This window comes from Callorhinus ursinus, unplaced genomic scaffold, assembly GCF_003265705.2.
Source record: "Callorhinus ursinus isolate GAN/ISIS: 27379988/994484 unplaced genomic scaffold, GSC_fseal_2.0 scaffold7, whole genome shotgun sequence".
In the NCBI taxonomy this organism is placed as follows: Eukaryota; Metazoa; Chordata; class Mammalia; order Carnivora; family Otariidae; genus Callorhinus; species Callorhinus ursinus.
This window is the reverse complement of record NW_027397069.1, coordinates 64774741-64789332: the sequence shown is the minus strand read 5'-3', so window position 1 is coordinate 64789332 and position 14592 is coordinate 64774741. Positions and strand designations below refer to the sequence as shown.

The following is a 14592-nucleotide window of genomic DNA, read 5'->3' as shown; positions in this document are numbered from 1 at the left end:
ATTCTAGTTAACATATAGTGTGATATTGGTTTCAGGAGGAGAATTTAGTGATTCATCACTTACCTAAAACACCCAGTGCTCTCATTACAAGTGCCCTCCTTAATACCCATCACCCATTTAGCCCATCCCCCCACCCATCTCCCCTCCATCCACCCTCAGTTCGTTCTCTATACTTGAGTCTCTTATAGTTTCCCTCCCTCTTCTTTCTTTCTCCCTTCCCCTGTGTTCATATGTTTTGTTTCTTAAATCCCACATGAGTGAAATCATACAGTATTTGTCTTTCTCTGACTGACTTATTTTGCTTAACATAATACACATGAAAAGATGCTCAATATCACTCATCATCAGGGAAATACCAATCAAAACCATGATGAGAGTGGCGCCTGGGTGGCTCAGTCAGTTGAGCATCTGACTCTTGGTTTCAGCTCAGGTCATGATCTTAGGGTCGTGAGATCAAGCCCGGTATCAGGCTCCATGCTCAGTGGGGAATTTGCTTGAGACTCTCTCCCTCTGCCCCTCCCCACCCCACTCGTGCTCACTCTCTCCCTCTCTCTAAATAAATCTTAAAAAAAAACATACCATGATGAGATACCACCTCACACTAATCAGAATGGCTAAAATTAACAACACAAGAAACAACAGGTGTTGGCGAAGATGCAGAGAAAGGGGAACACTCTTATATTGTTGGTGGGAATGCAAACTGGTACAGCCACTCTAGAAAACAGTATGAAGGTTCCTTAAAAAGTTAAAGCTAAAACTATCCTATGACCCAGCCATTATACTACTAGGTATTTACCCAAAGGATATAAAAATACTAATTCAAAGGGTCACATGCACCCTGATGTTTATAGCAGCATTATCAACAATAGCCAAATTATGAGAGCCCAAGTGTCCATCAGCTGATGAATGGATAAAAAAGATGTGGTGTGTGTGTATATCTATACATATATATATATGTATAGATATATATAAAGGAATATTATTCAGCCATAAAAAAGAATGAAATCTTACCATTTGCGACAACATGGATGGAGCTAGAGGATATTATGCTGTTTTTATCTTTTCTAATAAGTCACTCTTAACTTCATTGAGGTTTTCTATTTTTTTATATTCCATTTATTTCTACTCTAATATTATTATTTCCTTCTTTCTACTAACTGTGCTTTGTTCTTCTTTTTCTAGTTCCTTTAGATGTAAGGTTAGATTGAGTTTTTTCTTGTTTCTTGAGGTAGGCCTGTATCATAAACTTTCTCTTAGAAATGCTATTGCTAAGTCCCATAGATTTTGAACCACATGTTTCCATATTCGTTTCAAAGTATTTTTTTTATTTTCTCTTGATTTCTTCCTTGATCCATTGGTTTAATAGCATGTTCTTTGTCTCTTGTTAGTCTTCGTTTCAAAATCTATTTTGTCTGGTATAAGTATTTCCATCCCAGCTTTTTTTTTTCCCCATTTCCATTTGCATGGAATATCTTTTCCGTTCCTTCACCTTCAGTCTGTATGTGTCTTTAGATCTGAAGCGAGTCTCCTGTAGGCAGCATATAGATGGGTCTTGTTTTTCTTTTTATCCATTCATTTATCCTAGGTGTTTTGATTGGAGCATTTAGTCCATTTACATTCGAAGTAATTAATAATAGGTATGTACTTATAGCAGTTTGTTGTTTTCTGGTTATTTTTGTAGTTCTTCTCTTTCCCCTTTTTTTTTTTGATGACTTTTCAGTGTTATGCTTGGCTTTCTATTTTTTGTGTATCTAGTATGTTTTTGGCTTGTGGTTACTATGAGATTCATATATAACATCCTATGTATATGTATATAGCAGTATGTTTTAAGTTGGTCACTTAAGTTCAAACACATTCTAAAAGCAGTACATTTTTAATTCTATCCCATTTTATGTATATGACATCATATTTTAGATCTCTTTATTTTGTGTATCCCCTAATTTTGGTAGATATAATTGATTTTACTGTTCTTTTAGTCATCTTTCTAGCTTTCTAGGTGATTGATCTACTACTATCTTTAGTATATGTTTACCAGTGAAATTTTTTCCTTTCATAATTTCTTCTAGTTATGGACTCTTCCTTGCTTAAAGAAGTCTCTTTTAACATTTCTTGTAAGACCGGTTTAGTGGTGATAAACCCTAACTTTTGTTTTTCTGGGAAACTCTCTCTCCTTCAATTCTGAATGATAAGCTTCCTAAGTAGGGTATTCTTGGTTGTAGACATTTTTCCTTTCATCAGCACCTTGCAGGCCAAAAGGGAGTGGCATGATATATTCAGTGTTTCTTCTAAGAACTCAGCTTATAGCCTTATGAGGCTTCCCTCCTGTGTAACTAATTGCTTTCCTATTGCTGCTTTTAAGATTCTCTCTTTAATTTTTGACATTTTAAGTATTTCTTATGTGACCTCCCTTGGGTTCATCTTGTTAGAGGGTCTCTGTATTTCCTGGACATCTCATTCTCCAGGTTAGGGAAGTTGTCTGCTATTCTGTCTTTAAGTAAGTTATCTGCCCCTTTCTCTCTCTCTTCTACTTCTGACCCCTATAGATGTTAGTAAAACTAATGTTGTCTAAAGGTCCCTTATCCTCATTTTTTAAAATTCAGTTTTCTTTCTGCTGTTCAGCTTGGGTGCTGTCATTACTCGGTCTTCCAGATCACTGACCCATTCTTCTGCATCTCTAATTACTTTTAGTTCCCTCTTTTGTATTCTCCAACTCTGGTTCTTATTTATATTTTCTTTTTGTTGAAATCCTCACAAGTTCATTCTCTCAAGCCTAGCGAATATCTTTAGGACCATTACTTTGAACTCTTATCTGTTTTGTTTAGTACTTTTTCTGAGGTTTTATCTTTTCTCATTTGGAACATATTCCCCTCTTCCCTTTACCTCTGTTTCAGTGTATTATGTCTTGAAAGTAGTGGCCTTATGTAAAAGATGTCCCTGTGGAGCCCTGCAGTGCATTCCCATGGTCACCAGAACCAGGCACTCCAGGGGTGTGCCTTCTGTGACTGGACCATGACTGCTTCAGGCATGTCGGTGAGCAGGACTGACCCCAGCTAGGCTGGCTGAGTCACCTGGCTGCAGCTGCTGCAGGCTGCCTGCTCCCCATAGCAGGAGGAATACCTGCCCGAGCAGGGCAAGCAGTGCTAGCAAAGTAGATGAAGATTGTCAGAACTGGCTTCCACCAGCATCGGGCCAGCCAGACTTAAGGAGAGGAGGAAAAATGTTGCCTGCCAACACTTCTATTGCCAGAGAAAGCTCCTACAGATCCCTGCCTATCTGACACATGCCCAAAATTAGTCCATAAATCTTCATATATAACCCAGATGCTCTTCATACTACTGACTCTGTAATGTGTCTTGGAGTGACTGATATAATATGCTGGCCCTTTAAAAGCAGAGTCTCAGTTTACTATAGTCCTCCCACCCTTCTGGAGCCTCACTGATTTTCAAAGCCAGATGTTATAGGCGCTCATCTTCCCCATGCTGATCTCCAAGACTGGGGGTGCCTGATGTGGGGCTTGATCCTCTCCTCAGGAAAGACCTCTGCACACCCTCTGTGATATTCCCTTCTCCTTATGGATTGTCACACCCGGGGTTTGGTTCTCTGCCCCTCCTACCCTTATCAATGTGGCTTTTCTTTATATCTTTAGCTGTGGAAGAACTGTTCTGCTAGTCCTAAGGTTGTTTTCAGAGGGAGTTGCATTATATGTAGTTGTAGCCTCACTGTGTCCATGGGAGGAGGTGAGCTCAGGATCCTCCTACTCTGCCATTTTCCCAAGCTCCTCCTCTAATACCTTACTTAAAAGGATTACCTCAGTAAATTTTAAACCTAGTATTGGAGTAGGTAGTTGTATTTAATAGTAATCTGTGTGAAGACAAATAATTCTGGAGGGCTTTGGTTCTAGACATGGTCCAGTGAGCTAGCTGGGAATGATGAAAGATGAAGATGTTGGGTAAATCAACTTTCCAAAGTAAAAGACAGCACCAACTTACCTTACAAAGGAAAACAAATCTTTAAATGCACATCAACTTTTTAAAAATGCTCCTGAGATCAAATTGCAAAACAGTTGACTTCCATTGTATATCTGGGGGGCACTAAAAAGTGACATAGGTTCTCTCTTTATGATTTATCTTTCGGTACCAGTAATTTTGAGATAAAATACCTCTTACCTCTGTAAAATGAATAATAATATTACCTTGAGATTTTTCCTTTTCCTTAAATTATATCTTTCATCTTTTCCCATGGCATACAAATGAGAAAAAGTTACTTTTTAAACAAGATCCATGTTCATGATTATGCTTATTAAGCATTTATGTACCAAAGTGTACTAAGCATTTTATATACATCATCTCATCTTTAAAGTTACCTGTGAGGTAGGTAATGTCTTCAGTCTCACAGAAGAGAAAACTGAAGCACATAAAAGTCTATTTACTTAACTATAGTCCCACAATACAGTGCAGAATTTGACATTTGAACCCAGCTCTACCCAAGTCTGTTGTCTTATGCATTTTAACTCTGGATATGCCCTTCTACTTAAATAGAAAACAGTTTAAAGCAAATGTTAACCTTTCATCTAAGGAGAGTATCCCAGTAGTTGATACAGAAATTTATGCAATGTATATGATCCCCTACACATGTCAGGTAGTAGTTTTATTTGTTGTTTTAGTTTACCAAGATATCAAGCTTATGCTTAACCAGGCCAGAGAAATGAAAATTTTCTCTCTTGGGGATGCAAAATCTAGCCTGCAACTAAATATGGTAAAAATAATTTTTTTAACAGCTGCTAAATATGTCCAGGGAACTGAGTGACTTAAAGAAAAACCTGAAGGAGGCCACTGCGGCCATTGCAGCTGACCCTCTCTATATAGAGGGTGCATGGTCTGAGCCAACCTTCACATCCACTGAAGCGGCCATCCAGTCCATGCTGGAGTGCCTGAAGAACAATGAACTTGGCAAGGCTTTACGGCAAATCAGGGAATGCAGGTAACTCTACTATTTCTTTTAGAAACGGTGTAAAGAAATGCATGCCTAATAGTTAATCACTACAAAAGGGACATCTAGATATTTTATACACATCCTTCTCAGATCTTTTCCATTACCATGCCAGCTATATCAGATTTCAGAACTTACATGTTTAAAATATAGGTGTTACTTCTGGTCTTTTGTCATACCTGTAATGTTGAAACAGTTCAAATTATGTCCGGGTATACTTTGAAAACTATTATTTGAATGTATCCTTTTCCCCTTATATTTTCATAGTATAGTCACATTCATTGGAACCAGAATGCATAGCAAATACATGTTTTATGATTATCAAATTCTGTTCTGATATTTAGAAGCTTTAGATATTTTCATCAGAACCAATAACATTCCACCATCAGTTATGGTGATGTTTGTAAAACTCCAAATACACTAAAAGCCACTGCATTGTATGGTTCAGGTGGTTGAATTGTATAGTAGTATGTGAGCTATACCTCAAAGCTTGGTTTTTTAAAAGTAATATTCATATACTACAGAGGCTCATAACCTCTCAACTTTGTAACCAATAGTGCCTCTAATCTATGCTGTTTTTTGACTGCAGAAGTCTGTGGCCCAATGACATCTTTGGAAGCAGTTCTGATGATGAGGTCCAGACACTACTGAATATTTATTTCCGTCATCAAACTCTGGGACAAACGGGTACTTACGCATTGGTGGGGTCTAACCAGAGCCTGACCGAAATCTGCACCAAGCTGATGGAGCTGAACATGGAGATCCGGGACATGATTCGCAGGGCCCAGAGTTACCGGGTCCTCACTACTTTTCTTCCAGACTCCAGTGTTTCTGGTACTAGTCTCTGACAGGAGCCTCCCATCCCCCATGGGTCCCAAGCTGGGGGTGCTGTCATGCTGGGGTGACGTCATTCAGTGTCTTTTCAGCCTTCAGAAGGCTTGGTCAGACTGTTCTCCCTCTTGTTACCTGTAGGACTTTTTCTAAACAGGATGACAGAACTTCCAATGTGTAGCAATACTATCAGAACCAAGGTAGCATAGAACTTTCTGGGACAGACTCCATCTGTTATGCTGTGTGGCACAAAAGTGTTATTTTACTGAGCAGATGCAACTCACTACTGAAGAAAGTGACTTCCATTGCATACCAAAGCTGACTACACTGAACAATACCTTCCTTTCTAGAAACAATTTTAGATTGGCAAAAGTGCAATGTTTTCTTCACTAAAAAAATATTTTATATTCTAAAACTTGTACATTCTTTTATTTTTCCTTTTCTTTTTTTTTTTCTTTTTTTTGATGGGCTGAGGAAGGGGCAGGCAGAATGAAGCTGGCCACTGAAAACTGTAAGACGGTCAAAAGCTGACAGCCTGTTTATGTGAAAAGGGAATTGTAAATGGACAATTTAATATACACTGTAATTTGAATACAATTACTGTATCTAAAAGGAGCTGCTATGAAGTACCTTTCTTATGTTGCTAGGCTACTGTTTCTGAAAGCCCTGAATCTCTGCAGGAGTCTGTGATTAGGACCCTAGCACCAAATATGGTCCAGATAGACCTTTTTGTAAGGGTCTTGGCTGCTTTTTACTAGAAGGTTGCTTATATGAGCATATTTATACTACAAAAGGATGAGTGTTGATTTTAACCAACTTTGCCATTTTGTAGAAAAAGTTAAAGAAATTCACATTATAAATTCCAAGCCTTTTCACCTGTCATGCATGCATATTTTAATACCTGGATAGCCACAAGTAGAATCCTAAAGATAAACTCTGAGTTGTCACTTTGTTACTTAAGAAATGTCATATTTTATTTGTAACATATATGTAAAGGGTCATTCTTAAGTTTTCTCCTTCAAATTAATGCTGTCAAGTGTTAGCTGTGTGCATGTAAGACAGTTGCACATCAGAAACATATTCAAAGTTGATCTATGTAACTTATTCACTCTGTAAATACATTTAAAGTTTTTGTGATGTAATCTTGGTTGATATTCTATTCAGAACTTCCTTTAGACTAAAAAAAAGACAAAATACATATTGACCATGGATTTTATTTCTGGTTTAGAGATCTTTGCCTTTGGCACACATTTACAGTTTTGCATGTGGGTTGCCACATGATAACCCCAAGGGGCACCACTCATATACATTCCATAATTGGCACTCACTGGGGCTAACCAGGGACTCTGTGAAGCAGGAACTATCTGTAACCTCTTTGGAAGTGGACACTAAATTAAGACTGATCTTTAACCAGCTCTCTCTAATCAACCAAAGAGAGAAATCAGAAGAGTGAGCACTCTACTTGTCAACACCTATCATTAGATTGTCATCCTTAAAATTGTGAAACAGACTCTATAAGGAAAATTAGGAGTTTTAATTCTGTCACCATTGCTCATCTATCTCCACCCCACACAAAAAACAGGGACACGACACACACGGCAATCTGTTACTGTCTTCCTACTCATATTTACCTAGACTAACAAATATAACTTACTTCTCTAACATACAAAAACTAAATCTTAAGTAGAAATTTTCTAGAAATAGCCTGTAACAGGGGAGTATGAGCCAGGATTTTTTTATGTTACCAAAGGTACAACTATTAACTAATTGTAATAACTTTCTTGAGAGGGGGAAAGGTTCAAAATGGCAGCATAGGAAGATCCTGAACTCTCCTCCTCCAATGGACACAAAAATCTACAATTACATTCAGAGTGATTCCCATAGAAGGGGACCTAGAAACTGGATGAACAGAGCCTTTGCAAAAAAGAAAAAGCACTGAGACAGATAGAAGAGGCAGAGACATGGTCTCGCTAAAGAACACACATTCCTGGTACAGTGTCCCATGGTCAGGAGAGTTCTCAAAGTTATTAACTTTTCCCTGAAATTTAAGATCTGTATCAGGAACCCTAACCCTTACATCCTGCACAGGATGGAGGAGTCCCCAAAACACATGACTATGAAAACCAAAAGGGAGTATGTCCAAGAAAATTATAGAACGCAGGGAAAGGAAAACCCATTCATAAAAAGGCTCATGTACAGACTCACTCAACCCAGAAACCAGTGTAAAAATACAAGATTGAAAAGTGCACACACCACAGGTGAAAGAGACCCACTTATGAATTTTGGAGTACCTGCCAGAGAGTCAGGAGACAGCTGGGGCTCTCCACGGAGACAGAGACACTGGCAGCAGCCACTTTTGTTCACTCATTCTGCCATGCTGATCCCAGAACTGGCAAGTGCCATTTTGGAATCCTCCCTCTAGACTCCTAATGGCAGGGAACATGCCCCACTGAGAGCCCTGTACAAACCTGCATCTCAGTAGGTCCTCTCAGCCAGCCAGGCTAGGCACCAGCCTAATCCCATTAGCACACCTATATCAGTTGCTGCCAGATGCACAGCCAGCTTGAATGGGGGCCACTCCTGCTCAACAATACACCCACAGCAGTCTGGTACCACTGCAATAAGGGAATGCATGCAGCACACAGAGTGAACAGCCCTGGAGCACATGAGTCTAATGGACAGGTGATTGTACTTCTGGGCCCCAGAGGATCTCCTGGGCCCTTGAAGGCCACCCCTTCAAGACTAGCAGACATAGCTGAACTACCTAATATACAGAAGCAGAGTTAGGCAAAATGAAGAGACAGAACAATGTGTTCCAAATGAAAGAAAAAGGAAGAAGGCAAAAAAAAAAAAAAAGACATTCATAAAAAGAATTGAATGAAACAGGGATAAGCAATCTACCTGATAGAGTTCAAAGTAATGGTCAATAAAGATGCTTACTGAATTTAGGAGAAGAATGGATAAACACAGTGAGAACTTCAACAAAGAGAAAATATATAAAGGTACTAATCAGATCTGAAGACTTACAATAACAAATGAAAAATACACTAAGGGAATAAACAGCAGATTAGATGATAGAGAAGAATGGATTAGCAATCTGGAAGACATGGTACTGGAAATCACCCAAACTGAACAGCAAAAGAAAGATTTTTTTTTGGAACTAGGGATAGTTTAACATACCTCTAGAATAACATCAAGCATACTAATTAATATTCATACTATAAAGGCCATATGAGGAGAAGAGAAAAAGGAGAAGAAAACTTATTTGAAGATATAACAGCTGAAAAATACCCTAAAAAAAGAAACTGACATGCAGGCCCAAGAAGCATAGAGTGTCCCAAACAAGATAAGTCCAAAGAGCTCCACATCAAGGCACATTATTATAAAAAATGTCAAAAATTAAACATAAAAAAATTTTTAAAGCAAAAACAAATTAGTTATATATAAGGGAACCACCATAAGACTATCAGCTTATTTCTCAGCAGAAACTTTGCAGGCCAGAAGTGGTAGGCATGAGATAATCAAAGTGCTAAGAGGAAAAACAAGCTTAAAAAAAATGATACTCTACCCAACAAGGTTATTATTCAGAATTGAAGAGGAGATCAAGAGTTGACCAGACAAATAGAGGGACCACACAAAGAACAGCAGGAGAGACAGATACATGGTACTGATGGAAATCCCATACCTGATACACAAAATGCAGTTGGAAGGGATAGCATTAAAGGGACCATGCTTAGATTCCCCCAACCTGAGATACAACAAAACAAAACAAAAAAGCATCAATTTCAAGGGTAACTAGACTATAAGTGAAAGAAACTCATTTATGACCCCTAGAGCTTCTGCCCAACAATGGGAAAACTACTGCAACTCTCTCTGGGGTAATGGGTGTTAGAAAGCACCACTGTTTATGTTCCCCTCCACCTGATAGGAAGGGCAGAAGCAGGGCCCAAATGCTTTAGACAGTTGGCCACCTCCACAAGCCCCAGACCCCAGCCCACACCAGTTCCAGCCATCATCTCAAGATGGCCACCTGCCAGAACACACTCCAGTTTCAACCATCCCACCACAGCTGCCTTCGGGTGGCACACACCCTAACACCCCTGACCTTTGCCCACTACAGCTCCAGCCATCTCACTAAGGTAGCCTGGGCATGGAACACCTCACGACATGCTGACTTCTGCTCCACCCATCCCACCAGGATGCCCCTGCATGCAAAGCCTCAGCCCATACCCACCCAAGCTCTAGCCATCCTACCAGAGAATCTCCAGGGCAAAGTGCCCCAAAACACTGGCCTGCACCTGATGAAGCTCCAGCCAGCTGGCCAAAGCTGCCAGATACATGCCATCGACACAGGGGATGTTCCTACACAAGGCTATTCCTTTAATATTGAGAGCAGTAGCTGTTTGCCTAATTCATAGAAACAAAACGAGAATATACTCCAGATGAAGGAACAATATAAAACTTCAAAAAAAGAACTAAACAAAATAGAGATAAGCTACCTGATAGAGAATTCAAAGTAATGATCGTAAAGATGTTCATCAGACTTAGAGAAGAGTGGATAAACTCAGTGAGAACTTCAACAAAGAAATAGAAAATATAAACAGGAGCTGAAGAACAAAATGGCTGAGAAGAAAAACACACTAGAGAGAATCAACAGCAGATTAAAAGATACAGAAGAACAGAGAGCAGTGATCTGGGAGACAGAATACTGAAATGCAACCACGCTGGGAAAAAAAAATTTTTTTAAGATAAGGAAGTTGGGAAGATAGCAGAGTAGGAGGATCCTGAGCTCAGTTCATCCCACAGACACACCAAGGCAACAACTACATCTATGCAACTAACTCACATAAAGACCTGAAGAGTGACAGAACAGATCTTCCGCAGCTAAGTCATAGAGAGAAGACCACATCAAAAAGGACAGGAGGGGCAGACACTTGGTTAAGAACCAAACTGCCACATTTAACTAACCACAAATGGGAGGGACATCATAATCACTGAGAAGCAAGGGGACCAGACCCCACACTGGGCACCCCCAGCCCTGGGATCCACACTGGAAACATGAGTCCCCTAATGTCTGGATTTGAAAATCAGCAGGACTTAACACCAGGAGCTTTAAAAGTCAGTGGAGCTTAATTCCAAAAGAGCCTGAGGGTGATAGGAGACTGAGTCTCTGCCCTGAAAAAGTCATCACACTAAATAATTTGCCCTGAGACACAGCAAAAAAGCAGCAGTTTGAAAAACACCTCGGGTATACATGAAGGAGACTTACTGACTAATTTTAGAAAGGGTGCCTGAAAAGCAGGGATCTGCAGAAAATTTCTCTGGGAACAAAAGTGCTGATGGGCACCATTTTCCTTGCCCTACCCCAGCCTAGAGAGCTGAACACTTGTGCGAGCCAGTTCTAATCATCTTTATCTCACTTGCTGACACCACATGCCCTGCACCAACACACCACTACAAACCTGAGCCACCCAACCCACTGGGCTTGGAAGGTGCCCCTACAAAGCGGGATGTGTCCCTCCACTCCCAGCAGGCAGCCATGCCCAGACCAGAACACCACTTCAAAGTGACTCCTTCCCTGGAGTCAGGAAAGGTGGGGAAATAACCACACACACCAGTATGCCTGCAGTTCCTACAGGTGGGCCTCTTAGCTGGCTGTGCAGACATCAAGCCCTGCCCTTCAATGTGCCCGCAGCTGTGACAGGCTACTTGCAGACAGCTAGTCTGCATGCTAGCCCTACCCACCAGGTGGCTAAAGCTGGGCCTCTAAAAGAGCATAGGAAGCAAACCCTGCCCAGCGGCCCACAGAAAGCAAAGTGGGTCACTGGAGTTAGCTGAGGTGAAGAACAGCCCCTACCACCAGTTTGCCCACAGCAATCTCACCTTAGCCACAAAAGGCACATGCAGCCCACACAGTGGATGCACAGCCCTGGAACGCCTAGTTCTGGTTACTAAGGGGTATTACACTATAAGGCACCATAGGATCTCTCCTATACAAGGCCACTACATTCTAGACGAGGAATGGTAGCATACCTACCTAAGAGAGTTAGAAAAAGTGAAGAGACAGAGGAATATCTCCCCAATGAAAGAACAACACAAACATCAGAGAAAAAGAGCTAAATGAAATGGAGATAAGCAACATGCCTGCAAGAGTTCAAAGTAAAGATCATAAAGATACTCCTCATTTGAGAGATGAGCAGATGAATTAGTGAGAATTTCAACAAAGACATCGAAAATGTTAAAAAGAACCATTCCTAAAAATTTGAAAACAGAGCTACCCTATAACCCAGCAATTGCACTACTGGGTATTTACACCAAAGATACAAATATAGTAATCCAAAGGGGCACCTGCACTTCAATGTTTATAGCAGCAATGTCCACAATAGCCAAACTATGGAAAGAACCCAGATGTCCATTGACAGATGAATAAAGAAGATGTGGTGTAATGGAATATTATGCAGCCATCAAAAAATGAAATCTTGTCATTTGCAACGACATGGATGGAACTAGAGGGTATTATGCTAAGCAAAATAAGTCAATTGGAAAAAGACAATTATCATATGATCTCACTGATATGAGGAACTTGAGAAACAAGGCAGAGGATCATAGGGGAAGAGAGGAAAAAATGAAACAAGACGAACCCAGAGAGGGAGACAAACAATGAGAGACTCTTAATCTCAGGAAACAAACTGAGGGTTGCTGGAGTGGAGGGGGTTGGGGGGATGGGGTGGCTGGGTGATGGACACTGGGGAGGGTATGTGTTGTAGTGAGTGCTATGTATTGGGTTAGACTGATGAATCACAGACCTGTACCCCTGAAACAACACATTATATGTTAATAATAAAAATAAATAAATAAATAAATAAATAATAATAATAATAAATATCACCAGTCAAAAGAGAAGTATACAATAACTAAAATGAAAACTACAGAAAAGGGAATCAACAGCAGATGAGAGGATGCAGAAGAATGAATCAGCAATCTGGAAGGCAGAGCAATGGGAAACAACCAACCTGAACAGCAAAAAGGAAGATCAATTATAAAAAATGAGAATAGGTTAAGAGAAATCTGCATTATCATCAAGGGTAATAATATTCACATTATAGGGATCTGAGAAGAGAGAGAGAAAGAAGCAGAAAAGCTACTTGAAGAAATAGCTGGAAACTTACCTAATCTAGGAGAAGAAAACAGATATCCAGGTCCAGGAAGCAGAGAGACCCTAACAAGATAAACCCAAGAAGGTCCAAACCAATACACATACTTAAAATGGCAAAAAGTAATGATAAAGAGAGAATCTTAAAAGTAGGAAAAGGAAAAACAAACAAACAAAAAAAATGGTTAAGGTTGAGTACAAGGGAAACCCAGTAAGATTCATAACTTATTTTGAACCAGATACTGTGCAGGCAGGAAGGTAGTGGCATGATATATTCAAAGTACTGAAAGGAAAAAATGAATACCCTACCAGGCAAGTTTCTCATTCAGAACTGAGGAGAGATGGAGTTTCCCAGATTAAGAGACGTTAAAGGAGTTCACCACCACTCAACAACCCTTGCAAGTAATATTGAAGGGAATTCTTTAAGTAGAAAGAAAAGGCCATTACCAGGATAAGAAAATTATGAAAGAAAAAATTTCCCAGGTAAAAGTAATTATTAAAGATAGATTAATTACTTACTAATTACTTATTAATAACCTATAAAATGGAGATTAAAACACAAAAGTAGTAAAATCAATTATATCTATAAAAATTAGTCAAGGGCTATATAAAATAAAAAGATGTTAAAATATAACATCACATACATATAATGTGGAGTGGAGACTAAAATCTTAGTGCTTTCAGAATGTATTCAAACATAGCAACAATGAACTTAATATAGACTGTTATACACATACAGTTTTATATATGAACCCAATGGTACCCCCAAATCAAAAACCTATAATACCTATACAAAAAATAAAGGGTTCAAGCGTAACATAGTCATCAAAATACAAAGGAAGTGAACAAAAAAGGAAAAGAGAAGAACTATAAGAAAAACATCAGAAAACAATTAACAAAATGACAATAAGTACATACTTATCCATAGCTACTTTATTTTATTATTTTATTTTATTATGTTATGTAAGTCACCATACAATACATCATTAGATTTGATGTAGTGTTCCATGATTCATTGTTTTCGTATAATACCCAGGGCTCCATGCCGTACGTGCCCTCCTTAATACCCGTCACCAGGCTAGCACATCCCCCAACTCACCTCCCCTCTAAAACCCTCAGTTTGTTATTCGGAGTCCATAGTCTCTCATGGTTATCTCCCCCTCCAATTTCTGCCCTTTCATTTTTCCCTTCCTTCTCCTAATGTCCTCCATGCTATTCCTTAGGTTCCACAAATAAGAGAAACCATATGATAATTGACTTTCTCTGCTTGACTTATTTCACTTAGCATAATCTCCTCCAGCCCCATCCATGTTGATGCAAAAGTTGGGTATTCATCCTTTCTGATAGCTGAGTAATATTCCATTGTATATATGGACCACATCTTCTTTTTGTTTATTTTTATTGTTATGTTAATCACCATACATTACATCATTAGTTTTTGATATAGTGTTCCATGATTCATTGTTTGTGCATAACACCCAGTGCTTCACGCAGAATGTGCCCTCTTTAATACCCATCACCAGGCTAACACATCCCCCCACTCCCCTCCCCTCCAGAACCCTAAGTTTGTTTTACAGAGTCCATCGTCTCTCATGGTTGGTCTCCCCCTCTGACTTACT

The 14592-nt window shown here is 39.5% G+C and overlaps 2 protein-coding genes across 5 annotated transcripts in view; one reads left to right on the top strand and one right to left on the bottom strand.

The window, feature by feature from the left end:
- Positions 1-7036, top strand: part of FRY (FRY microtubule binding protein) — a 447132-nt gene extending 440096 nt beyond the window's left edge. For all 4 annotated transcript variants that reach the window (XM_073894719.1, XM_073894717.1, XM_025875084.2 and 1 more), the window contains 2 exons: positions 4778-4980; positions 5579-7036. In XM_073894719.1, coding sequence (XP_073750820.1) covers positions 4778-4980; positions 5579-5837 — 462 coding nt within the window. In that variant the 3' untranslated portion in view covers positions 5838-7036. The remainder of the gene's footprint in view (positions 1-4777; positions 4981-5578) is intronic.
- The window catches only part of ZAR1L (zygote arrest 1 like), a 64579-nt gene that overhangs the window by 13573 nt on the left and 36414 nt on the right, over positions 1-14592 (bottom strand). The window lies entirely within an intron of this gene.